The sequence below is a fragment of the Pundamilia nyererei genome, unplaced genomic scaffold, assembly GCF_000239375.1.
Source record: "Pundamilia nyererei isolate P.nyererei 1_Seehausen unplaced genomic scaffold, PunNye1.0 scaffold00008, whole genome shotgun sequence".
In the NCBI taxonomy this organism is placed as follows: domain Eukaryota; kingdom Metazoa; phylum Chordata; class Actinopteri; order Cichliformes; family Cichlidae; genus Pundamilia; species Pundamilia nyererei.
Window position 1 is genome coordinate 1,341,117 of NW_005187409.1, and position 12,930 is coordinate 1,354,046.

Consider the following 12,930-nt stretch of genomic DNA (forward strand, 5'->3'; position numbering starts at 1 on the left):
TTGGTGACGTGTCTAGTCTATTCTTATAAGATGTGGTTGTTTGATTTGTCTCTGGATTCCTCAAAAAGTTATGAATGCATACGCAGGAAAGTGTTACCAGAGGAATTTTTGGAAAGAATCTTTTGCATTCCTTGAGAAAACAAACTAGAGCAATTCATGTTTTATCTTCACATTGAAATAATTTCCATACATGCTTTTGATTTACTAGACTCGATTCATACATGCTGTGGAGGTCTTTATCAGCCTGAAAGCCTTGAGCCTTCTTCATGCTACTCTTGTTTTAATGGTAAAGGAAATTGCAGTATTTTAAAAGTAAGAGCAGTCAGTATAGTATAGGGGGAAAAAAGAAAGTTTTGTAAAGTGTCTTGTTGCTCCTTAGCAGCAAAACATCTGATGATTTTTCCTTGGGTGACTTGCCTAGAGTTAGCTACAAGTTTCAAAATGAGAATCAGTTAAAAGAAGTGAGCTTACCGGCCTTTATCACCCTCACTTTATTCCCGCTTGAGGCTATTAGCCTGAGGAAATAGTAGCCAATGCTACCAGTAAACATGATTTGCATTGTGGGTACTGCAGACACAGTGTGTGTTTGTTTTGTTTTGTTTTTTGACAGGGGAAAAGAATGCATGGAATACAAAACACATCTGGTTCTACTGAATTTTAAAGCATTTCCAATGTGAGTGTAACAGTGCCGCAGACGAGTCACGCTGTATCAGTCAACTCCTATTTTTCAGTCTATTTTATAAAAGTCACAGAGACATTTATACTATGAATATTCCATTAGCTCGTTAGGGAATTGTGAAGCCTTTTGTTTCAGAATAACCCCGCATGAACATGACATCTAAGGCCTCCTCCAGTACTGTATGCAGGTGTTCAACAAACGCAAAGGTTAAATTGGGGTTTATGAGAACATTTCAAAAGTGAAAAGTCCTAATCTGCAGATTTCAGCAACAATCTGCCCACATGCACTTCAGCAAAACTAAGAAATCCACTTTTTTTTTAACCCTTGAGATCAACTCCAAGTGAAGAAACATGAAAGTAACAAATAGAACATATGACTTTCCCATCTGGTCACCTCTTCCTGCAGTATGAAAATCCACCAAACTGGCATAAACAGCTGTTGGTAAATAACATAAATTCCTTACAAGGTAGGGAAATATCTGAAGATCGTGAAGTCACACAGGAGTAAAGGGAATACCTTTAATTTATGAAACTTTAACTATTCCACATAATGCAAAAGTTACACTGCATTTCATTTGGAGTAACCTTTGTGTGTGTTTTCTCGGACCCCCAAATGATTGCATATCAGACTCAGAATGTTAATATTTTTTGCCCAGGATTTACCTCCTCATCACACACCTTACAATAACCTTACCTGCTGCCTTCATCCTATAATGTATACTTGAAGAGTGTCCACAGTGTTTTTGTGTTGTAACTTTTTTTTTTATTTTTTTGGAGGAAAATATTTGAAATGTTTGACTAACTGTGAAGTTTTTTCTTCTTAAAAGCTCAGACTCTGACTTCCTCAGTCCGAACTGGAGGGACAGATTTTCATATTACACTGAGATAACTGCTAATGTGCTGAAACTGGAGTTAAATATGGAAAATTTTCTGGAAAATTATTTCTGAAGACATCTTAAAGAAATTACAAGAAAGCTTGCCTGAGTTCGGACTGTGTTTAAGAATAAAAGTGCTCATACCAAATATTGACTTTCCAGTTAGATGTACAAACTTATTTTGCCGTATTACACCATGTATAAAAACCATGTATATTTATTTTGTATATCTGTGTGCGTGCGTGTGTTGACTAGGCTTTAAAGGTTAAATGGGAGACCACAAATTATGCAGGATGTAGATTTTTTTAGTCAGACATTAAAGCTAAATACCCCCTAATTAAATCTAATATTATATAATAGCCTAATAACCAAATACACGTGAGTGTTTTTAATAGCGCACTTTTAATCAGAAAGGAAAAACATTATTTGTTCTCTATTTACTTACTAGAGCAGGGGTCAGCAACCTTTAACACCCAAAGAGCCATTTGGACGCAATTTCCACGCAAAAGAAAACACTGGGAGCCGCAAATACTTTTTGACATCTAAAATGAAGATAACACTGTATATATTGTTTTTTTACCTTTATGCTTTGTGTGAACAACTAAGGTGTGTTGCTTAAATCCATGAAGTGCTACAGAGAAAATTACATTTTATTTATGTAATGAACACACTTTGAACTCTTAAAGAAATATAACAAAAGCAAAGACACGCAGCTGAACTAAAATGATCCAGCAAACAAAAACTGTTGTGAGCCGCCACCCTTATATCGCCTTTGGACTTTTGGAGCCTTGACCTGACTGTTAAAAAAATTATTGGAAAATGAAAAGCAGATGTTTGCAAAATTCTGCCTAAATATGTATTTTACCCGGTTAATGTGTGCAGCGCTGCTGCAGGGGAGGCGGACGCACCTGAGCGGCGCCCGCAATCACGCCTTAACGTCTGTGCTCTCTATGCTGTTGTGTTGGTGTGTGTCGGGCAGTGAGCTGCAAAGCTACAGCCGGCTGTATGCGTACAGCACCCGTGTGTGAAAAGTGGTCAGTAAAGAGATGCTGAAAAGCCTGTTCATGGAAACATCGTCGGGTCTGCCGTGATATGTTTACAACGGGACTTCTGCTCCTGAACCTCTGCGCACAGCGTCTGCAAATCGAGGCTGTACCAAGTCACTTTCAACTTTACGCAGGACTGTAAGCTGTCGTCTGTGAGGCGTGAGCGCTGTTTGTTTTTAACATAGTTCACGGTGGAGAACAGCTGCTGACATAATGGGGATCCGAACATCCATAATCGGTTTACCTGGGGTTGAAAAAGGACTAAAGAGCCGCCGGTTGCCGACCCCTGTACTAGAGTAACTTCTTCTTCTGTATAGGGTCTACTGGCGGTTTACTAGAGTAACTAAAAAGCACAAAGCTTTTTATGCAATTTAGTTTCCCTGACTTTTATTTTGAAGTTCACGAATGGAACCCTGCCGGAAGTGAGTTTGGCTGTTGTAGCTCGCCCCAGGCTGCTGGAAGGAGGAAAGCCTTAGCTGTGATGCCGCTGGATGATGGCTGCTTTCGGGATCTTAAGTTACGAACACCGTCCATTAAAGCGGCCCCGACTCGGCCCTCCGGACGTTTATCCGCAAGATCCAAAGCAAAAAGAGGTCAGATTTGACGACGTGGTCCCTGAACGGCCGGGAGTAACGTTTTCTCGAGGAAAATTGTAGGCAGAGGAGCTGTGCGAGCTAACACTAGCTTGCAGTCCTGTGAACGGTCTGGGCCTAGCAATAACAATGAACAGAACCTAGTTGTCAGTTTGTTAGCTAGCTTGCCCTTCTTAGTTGACAATCAGCTACTTGGTAAGATCGCTGAGTTTGCTAAGCTAACTCTTCGGGTGGCGGATGCGTTGCAGTTTGATATAAACTGCAGCCATTGTCTTACTGTGTGGTTTTAAACAATATGCGCTCGGTGTTGGATTGTGCGTGACTGTTTCTGTTTAATAGCCATATGGTTTGTTTTTACGAATAACCAGACCTTCAAAGCTAATCTTTATTACCAGCAAGCTGTAAATTATTTGCTGAGTTTTTAGACTGGAGTTTGGCCTAGCTGAGGTATCCCTGTTCGTTCATATCCAGCAATAACCTGATGTAATCTGTTGATGCAAATGGAAAAAGTGACTCTTTATGTTTCCCCAATAATAATTAAAAAAAATGTTTTTATTGTTATTTATGTTTACGTCATGTCTGCAAAACCAATCAACCACGCATCCTGACTTTCTCAGTGGTCTGGGATCTCAAATGATACCACTAACGTCGCATGAAAAATATCATTTCTCTTCGCTGAAATGTGTTTCAGGATGAGTTGACTGCATTGAATGTGAAGCAAGGATTCAATAACCAACCAGCTGTATCCGGCGATGAACATGGCAGTGCCAAAAATGTCAACTTCAACCCTTCCAAGGTAATGGCTCATTTTAACACAGCTCCTGCTCTAGCATACCATTCACAACTGGATAGATTCCACCCCCCCCCTGCTGGATTTTGGCCGTCTTACATGTTCCCCTCTCTCTTTATAGATCAGCTCAAACTTCAGCAGCATTATTGCAGAGAAGCTGCGCTACAGCACGTTTCCAGACACAGGGAAGCGTAAACCACAGGTCAACCAGAAGGATAATTTCTGGCTTGTCACAGCGAGGTCACAGAGCTCCATCAATAACTGGTTCACGGATTTAGCTGGGACTAAACCTCTGACACAGCTGGCTAAAAAGGTAAGACTTAAAACCCTTGTTTATTATTTATTATTGGGCATTCCTGCAATTGGTTTCCTAGTTGAGCACAAGTCATTAAGCCACCTAGTTAGTGAGTTAATTGTTTTTAAATTTATGATATGAAGTAAGTACACATGAAAGCATAGTTTAAATTCCTGGGCTGTGGAGAAGCAAAATCACAACAACAACTACACTTTAAGTCTTCCCAAAGCATGCAGGAGGAAAGCCTCAAGTTCAGAGAACCTGAAAAGTTATTAATGATTTTTAATGTGCTTCAGTAGCCAGAAAAGCTACTGGGGGGATGGTAGGTCTGACCACAGTGCCATATTCTTCTCCAGAAAGCTGACTAAAAGCGACTGAGACGTCAGTAAAAGCATGAATATAAAAAAAACATTGATTCCAAATAGTCAAGAACAACATTTAATGGCAGCTCTAAATAATTTCGATTGGAATAGCATACTATAATATGATGACACTAATAAATGTTGTGATCTATTATACTCTTCTATTAAAGGGGTCTTGTCACAGTTTCAGAACGAGAGCCATTGAAAGAAACGAGTTTTTTTCCTTGCTTTGGATTAATACTGAGTGTAAACAGCTTATGAGACTCAGAGACCAGTTACTTAAAACTTTGTTACAATCTGGATTAAATACTGATTGATTACATTTTATATCTGCAAGGAATAAAGTCGCACAGACTTTGAGAATGGCAAAAGCAAATTTTTTCATGACTGTAATTAATATTGCTAAAGGAAATTGTAAGCTAATTTGGAAAAACATTAACTAACTCCTTGGTAACAGTAAGCATAATGCTGATAAAGACCTTGAACTTAAATTTGCCAATGAACTGGTATCAGAGCCTCTCAGCCTAGCTACTAAATTAAATGATTTTTTTCCCAAAGTACTATTAATGAAATTGCACACATGTTTTCTAATTCTTGTGACCCTCAACAAAATATTGGGAATACTGACACCAAAAAGGATGTTTCTTCTGAAGATTCAAAGTTCAACATTTGAAAAATTACAGAAAATGAAGTAGAAAATATAATCTCTAAATTAAAAAGTTCTAAAGCAAGGGATGAGTGTGGGTTTCATACCAATTTCTTGTAGTATTATAAATCTTGTCTTTTGGTGCCTGTGACCCATCTTATTAATTTATCAATGACGCAGGCAGGCAGTCGTTCCTCTGAGTTGGAAGGTGGCAAAAGTTACACCAATTTATAAATTGGGTGATAAATAGACCCTGCTAACTATCGACCTATTAGCATACTCCCTATCTTTTCAAAGATAGCAGAAAAGTGGGTTGCTAAATCATCGAACATCTTAATGACTCCAATCCGGGTTTGCACCCAATGCAATTCGGGTTTCGCACTCTTCACTCAACTGAAACGGCTGTCTGTGTTTTTGTTGAGAGAGTGAAGTCTTACTTAGACAAGAGCAGTTATGTTGCGGCTGTTTTTCTTGATTTCCGTGCGTTTGACACTGTGAATCATCTTAAGCTCTTGTCTAGACTGTCAACATTTAACTTTAGTAATCACACCATTAAATGGATACAGTCTTATCAATCGGATAGAAAACAATGTGTGCAAATAAAGAATAGCAAGTCACCCCATCTTTACTGTGCGCAAGGTGTCCCTCAGGGTTCAATTCTAGGCCCCCTGTTATTTTCACTTTATGTAAATGACTTGCCCAATGTGTGCAAAAATGTGGACACGATTATGTATGCTGATGATACGGTAATTTTTACACAAGCCAAAACTGCTGATGATGCAGCCCATCAGCTTTCATTGGCATTACATGATTTACAAAAATGGCTGAATGACTCATGCCTGTGCCTTCATGTTAAAAAGACCGTATCAATGTTTTTTAGTAAACCTAAAACAACCGCGGCTGCAGTAAAAGTCTGCCTGGGTGCACAAGAACTAATTAATGTTGAGGAATTTAAGTGTTTGGGAGTGCTACTAGACTCAAAATTATCCTTTAAAAAACATGTTAAAAAAGTAGTGAAAACTGTAAATGTTAATATACAGAACTTTAGACATATCTGCACATCATTAACAGACACAGCAGCGATTACATTCCTGCTCTCTATGATACCGGCTCATATTGAATATTGTGTTACAAGATGGTGCTATATGAGCTTTGCTGCTATTGGGCCAATCGAAATGTGCTACTAAAGAGCATTGAAAATATTACATAAGAAACCTTTTTTATATTACCATTGCCAAATTTGAGATAAATACAAGTTTCTAAATTTTACTAATTTCAAATGATTTAAATCTGCCTGTCTAATATACAACGTTATACATGGTCTGGCGCCTCCACCAATCAGTGATTTTATTAAACAAAAGTCTAGCAGTGTTGCCGGGTCTCGACTGACTCGAGCCACTGAGAGATGTAGTTGTGAATTGGCATTTAGACGGAGCACCTTTTCACAGATGCTCTGTCATATCAGGGAGTGAGCTTCTGGAATACTCTTCCACTGTCAGTGAGGGAAGTACAAGTCTCCCCATCTTTAAGAGTCACTTAAAAGGGAGGCTCAGGGACACACAAACATGTGATCATGTTTAATTAATCATGCTTTATATTGGACATGAGAAAGAGTTAGTGTATTACAACTATTAGTGTAATAGGTCAGTGCAATATCAGGACATTCAGGGCATGTGTAATTTTGGGGGTTTTGCAATATAATTGATGTGTTTCCATTATTGTCATCTATATTGTCCTCTCTTGTCCACTCTTCTTGTCATTGTTTGTTCTAATATAATGTGATCACTGCTTTTGTCCTTGTCACATGACCTGTAAATAGTGTCTCTGTATGTTTTTACTAACTTGTGTGTAACACCAACCTGCCAGAGGGTCTGCAGATGCAAATTAGCCCAAGGCTATAATCTGTCATATTTACATTTGTTAACTTGTTCATTAATATGTATTGCCCCTCTTTCTAAATAAAATAAATAAATAGATAAATAAAAGAGACTTTAATGTTTAGCCAGCCGGCATGCCAAGTGGATCCATGTTTCAAATTATGGGGCATTTTCTTAAAGCTTGATGAATAACAGGGGAATGTATGCCTGCAGAGATTGCATGTTACCGTTTTAGGATTGTCTTTTGAAATGGTACTTACTGAAATGGTCCCACACTTTGGATTTCCTGCATGTTTAATAGCTATATAACCATAAGGAGCAGCAGTTTGAAGTTTAGTGGCTCTTTTGCCTCTTCAAGTTGAAATGTGATGTTGTGTGCTCTACTAGATAAACTATTAACAGAGCTGAGTGTTGTAGAATATCATTTATAAGTTGTCATTTTTTGTGTTATATATATGTGTGTGTGTATATATATATATATATGTATTAAATAGCAGAGAGCAGGAATAAATGGCAAACAGGAGAAATATATACAAAAATAAGAGAAAGGCACACATTGTAGAACATGGCCTGGTACTTATATACTGCCTTTCAACTGCAAATCTCATTTACCCAATAACACAGACATATACTGCTTAAGATTTCTAACATTTACACACACACTTGCACCCTGATGGATGCATCAGGGACAAGTGGTTCAGTATCTTGTTAAAGGATACTTCTGCATGAGGACCAGAGGAGTCGGAGATCAAGCCACCAAACTTACAACTGGGCACTCCACCTGAGCCACAGCAACAACTATTTTTTTGCTAGCTATATGAATTTGTAGGTTTTTTTTAAACCTAGTGATTTTAGCTAATAACAGTTTTTTGTTGTTGTTGTTTTTTTAGTTTTTTTTATTGAGCTGACTGAAGTTGATAGGCTTGGTTTGAAAGCTTTTCCTAGTGAGACAGAACTTAGTATTTATTATTGAGCAACAGTATGAGGCGTCATCAACTCCTCATACTCTTAGGTTGCTTCTCAACCCAAGAGAAGCAAACTGAGTGTGTGTGTATAAAGCCCAGGTGAGGTCATCAAAGAGGACTCTTGATAGTGTTATAGAAAGCATCTGGGGGTAAACCACACCAGAGCGTGGCAGATGAGGTCGTGATCAAAAGAAATGGTGGAGTTAAAAAAGATCAAAATATAAAAATCTGGGGGAAAAAATATTGTTGGCAAAATCCTTACGTGTACATGACCATGAGAAGAAAGTGTGTTGGTTCTGTAAAAGCTGAAGGAGAAAAGGCAGCAGTTTGAATGAGTGTAGAGAAAATAATTCCTACATTAAACAGAACTCTCCTGTTTGGTTGAGATGTTACGAAACAGGAACAATTCAAAAGTGCTTTTTAAATAGCCTAGTTAAGAAAACGTAATGCTTTTGTGTAAATCAAGCCTTTTGTTAGTCTTGTTTGGGTGTATTGACCCAAAACACAATGCATGTCTTTATTTGAAAGTGTCAGCAGCTGCTTTTTCTTTTTTTAAAGAACTACGAAATCTGTTAGTCATAGATCGTCTGAATTGTTTTGTTCAATATTGTGAAATTATTCTCCAAGTAAGTGCTCTTACAAATTGAAGCATATAGATTTTGAAGTTTTAAAGCATCGAAATAAATGAAAGGTGAGCTTTGTGTGTGTTTTCAAGCCAGCTGCTTATCATTTTACCTGCACATTGCAGTTTTTAAAATTATTTTATTGCTTAACATACTTCACTGTGCCGTGATAAACTGGCTGGATTTATTAAGGACTTTGGCAGATCATAACAATTCCAGGTTTCTCCTTGGCTGCGTTTTAGGTGTTTTCTTTCTCACCATTTATTTTCAAAGCAGATCAAGCAATGAATGAAATGATTTCTGAAGACTGGAGCCATATAGTTTAGGAATAACATACATTCCTGATATGTATGCTACATTTTGATGAAGAAACGTGACAGAATGAGGTGAAGTTACTGAGGTCTCATCCTGGGAACAATTAAAAGAATGATACCCTAATAAAATAAAAGTAATATAAATATATGTAATTAAACATTAATGTTAATAATAATATAGATAGACATAATAAATAAAGGAATTATTAAATAATAATGGCTTACTAAGAAGTCTATAAAATTGCAGAATGCAATTTGTGTGTATTTAGAGGTGTGGCAATTTGACACAGTTCTACAGTCTCTCTTAATTTTATCCATGTTAAACATTTTATTAATGGCCGTCATCACTGTGGATATTTTTAGTCTTATTATGTTATTTCTTCCTTTTTAACTTATGATTAAGGTTCTTTTAGCTCTTTATCACAGTGGTTTTGAGCAGTTTGCCAGCACACAGGGCGATCGTGGCTCAAGAGTTGGGTGTTCGTCTTGTAATCGGAAGGTTGCCGGTTCGAGCCCCGGCTCGGACACTCTCGGTCGTTGTGTCCTTGGGCAAGACACTTCACCCGTTGCCTACTGGTGGTGGCCAGAAGGGCCGATGGCGCGATATGGCAGCCTGGCTTCTGTCAGTCTGCCCCAGGGCAGCTGTGGCTACAACTGTAGCTGCCTCCACCAGTGTGTGAATGGGTGGATGACTGGGTGTGTAAAGCGCTTTGGGGTCCCTAGGCAGGACTAGTAAAGGCGCTATACAAATACAGGCCGTTTACCACACAATTAAGATAACACAACAAAATAAATATCAGCCACTGCAATCAGAAAATGCTGTCATTTTTACATATAAGGAGATGAAGATATCAGTCAGATATAGCAATATTGTTCGGTCAGTGTACTCCTGCTTCCCTGTCAGCAGTTCAATACAGCACTCCATTAAATTTGTTGCTAAATCTTTTTACAGGTACCGATCTTTAGCAAGAAGGAAGAGGTTTTTGGATACTTGGCCAAGTACTCAGTCCCTGTAATGCGTTCAGCATGGATGATTAAGATGACCTGCGCATATCATGCAGCTATCACAGAAACTAAAGTCAAGAAGAGGCATGTGATTGACCCGTGCATAGGTGAGCATGTTACTTGGGTCTTTTCAGTCTCGAGGGATCATTTGGCTAAACGATATAATTTTACCTTTCATTCGATATTGTGACATCATGTATTAGATATGTATTAGCTGTGAAAGTCATTTCTTTGTGTGTTTGTATAGAATGGACCCAAATCATTACCAAGTATCTCTGGGAGCAGCTTCAGAAGGTGGCTGAGTTTTACAGACAGTTTCCCAGCCAAGGCTGCAGCTCACCCCTGCCAGCTAATCCCCCTGATGTGGAGACGGCCATGAAGCAGTGGGAATACAACGAGAAGCTGGCCATGTTCATGTTTCAGGTCAGCTCACACTCTCGAGTCTGCTGCTGAAAAAGTCTTGGAGTTAAAATGCTGCAGTTAAGCTTTGGTAGTTACACGAGTTACCTGCTGTGCACAAACTTAATGACGCTCCATGGCAACATTTAGGTTTTGATGAATCGCACTGGTTTATTATACTATTTTATCTTTGAGTCACAAGCGTGCAATTTGTAACAAATATTTATCATATTTAATTCACTAAATTGTGCCGTCTGCAATTGATATTTAAATTTAAATGGACGTGTTACAGACGCTGATTGATGCTTGAACTCCAGGGTTGTTGCTGTATCAATAGTTTCTCTTCTAAAAATGATCATTTGTTTTAGATCTGGAAAGTTTTGAGGTTAGATGTTGCCAAAGGATGTTGCTCTTGCATGTATGTGCAGCATATTCAGTCATATTAATCTAAGTAGTCTTCTGAGTGGATGATATGAAGTCTGAGGCAGCTACTGTGTTCTGTGTATATATGATGATGTTGAAAATGTTCTAATTTAATACATTTTTCAGCCACACAAAGGAGACAGTGTGTAGGAGTGTTAAGATCTGCATAGTATTAAGCTGGACTTGTGTTTCTGTGCTCAGGATGGGATGTTAGACAGACACGAGTTCCTGACGTGGGTGCTGGAGTGTTTTGAGAAAGTCCGGCCTGGTGAAGATGAGCTTCTCAGACTACTTTTGCCCCTTTTACTACAGGTATACACATCTGCTCATTCACTGTCACCTCATTATGAACCTCAGTCTTTAGTTTCAATCTAACCTCATCACTCGTGCTTTAATGGATCACATTTGCGAAACCTGGACTCCTCCTTAACATTCATACAGCTGTGCAGATACACCCACCCACCTGCTCTGTGGTATGACGTGCTTCTACAGCTGTCACCACTTTATCCTGTTTTGTTTCTTCGTGTGATGGCAGTAACCTTTGGTGACAGCACCCACCGGGGCCCACAGCCCTCATTTTGTTTCCATTTCTGTAGCTGACTGATGTGAACGAACACCAAGTGCTCTGGTTAATGCTGTGAATCTCTCCTCTGTGCCACAGTACTCAGGGGAATTCGTGCAGTCTGCTTACTTGTCACGAAGACTGGCTTACTTCTGCACGCGCCGCCTCAACTTGTTGCTAAGTGACGGGAGCCTGGGCCCCGGCACAGGAGGGCATCCAGCTCACGGCATCTTGACACAGCAAAGCAACGCTCTGCCCTCCACACCAACCTCCCAGCCAGCGGGAGGGAACCAGCCCCAGACACCTTTTACAGACTTCTATATCTGTCCACAGCACAGGCCTCTGGTGTTTGGTCTCAGCTGCATGTTACAGGTATTCTATGTCCAATTTCATTCTCATGTACGTAATACATGGTTTCTAAGCCCGGTATTTATTCCTTTATTCCTTCTCCCTGCCCCTCTCTCCTGTCATTGTCACATTAGAGCATTGTGTTGTGCTGTCCCAGTGCTCTTGTGTGGCATTACTCTTTAACAGACAGCAGAAACAAGACTGGTTCCCCTCTCGACCTCCTGCCCATCGCTCCTTCCAGCTTGCCAATGCCAGGAGGCAACACTGCCTTTACACAGCAGGTACCTCCATCCATACTCACATTTTCCTTTTTTTGTATGTGAAATTATTCATATGGTGCTCAAAAAAAAACCAACCTCATGGGCTTTTCTTTCATTTGTTTGCAATTAAAGTCATTGTATTGGCTTTTCTAGTGCACAAAAGCAATGGATTCCAGTGTATTACAGTAAATCAATAAAGAACAAGAAATGCACAGAGCAAAACAGATTTGTGCACAAACACAAGGACAGTCTCTGAAGTACCAACAAAGCCAGTTTGAGCAAATGGAAGTTTGCGTTGAAATATATGTCAGGTGTTTGGAGATTCTCTACTTATAAACACAACTGTGCTTTACATAAACCTTCTTCACTACTTTTAACTGGTTATTTAGTTACCTCATAATCTTAAGATTTGTTGGCAGTCCCACAGGTTTTGGGTTTCTGTTTCTTGCCCTCTAACAGAGTGGTCTTTCACAGGTTCGTGCAAAATTGCGGGAGATTGAGGAACAAATTAAGGAGCGAGGTCAGGCAGTGGAGTTCAGGTGGTCGTTTGATAAGTGCCAGGAGACGACAGCGGGTATGAACACTGTTTCTTTCACTCTTTAGATACTTAATTGCAGCTTTTAAGAACAAATTAAAATAACGTTGATCTTTTGGCAGGATTCACCATCGGAAGGGTTCTCCACACTCTGGAGGTTTTAGACAACCACAGCTTTGAGAAGTCTGACTTCAACAACTCCCTGGATTCACTGTACAACAGGATATTTGGTTCAGGCCAGAGCAAAGATGGCCACGAGGTAATGAGTTTGGTGTATATTTTAGTGAGTTAACAGTTAAATTCAGTTATAGTTAGTTACATTTTGTTTGGTATT

General features: G+C 39.2%; 1 protein-coding gene across 5 annotated transcripts in view; it reads left to right on the plus strand.

Moving 5' to 3' along the window:
- The first annotated feature begins 2,883 nt into the window (after positions 1-2,883).
- Positions 2,884-12,930, plus strand: part of med12 (mediator complex subunit 12) — a 31,585-nt gene continuing 21,538 nt past the window's right edge. For 2 of the 5 annotated variants that reach the window (XM_005722864.2, XM_005722868.2), the window contains exons 1-10: positions 2,886-3,192; positions 3,884-3,988; positions 4,104-4,295; positions 10,017-10,176; positions 10,317-10,492; positions 11,093-11,203; positions 11,553-11,825; positions 11,936-12,082; positions 12,536-12,635; positions 12,719-12,855. In XM_005722864.2, the coding sequence (XP_005722921.1) occupies positions 3,091-3,192; positions 3,884-3,988; positions 4,104-4,295; positions 10,017-10,176; positions 10,317-10,492; positions 11,093-11,203; positions 11,553-11,825; positions 11,936-12,082; positions 12,536-12,635; positions 12,719-12,855 (1,503 nt within the window). In that variant the 5' untranslated portion in view covers positions 2,886-3,090. Of the gene's footprint in view, positions 3,193-3,883; positions 3,989-4,103; positions 4,296-10,016; positions 10,177-10,316; positions 10,493-11,092; positions 11,204-11,552; positions 11,826-11,935; positions 12,083-12,535; positions 12,636-12,718; positions 12,856-12,930 lie in introns of all 5 variants that reach the window. The other 3 variants (XM_005722866.1, XM_005722865.1, XM_005722867.1) reach the window with 3 other exon arrangements.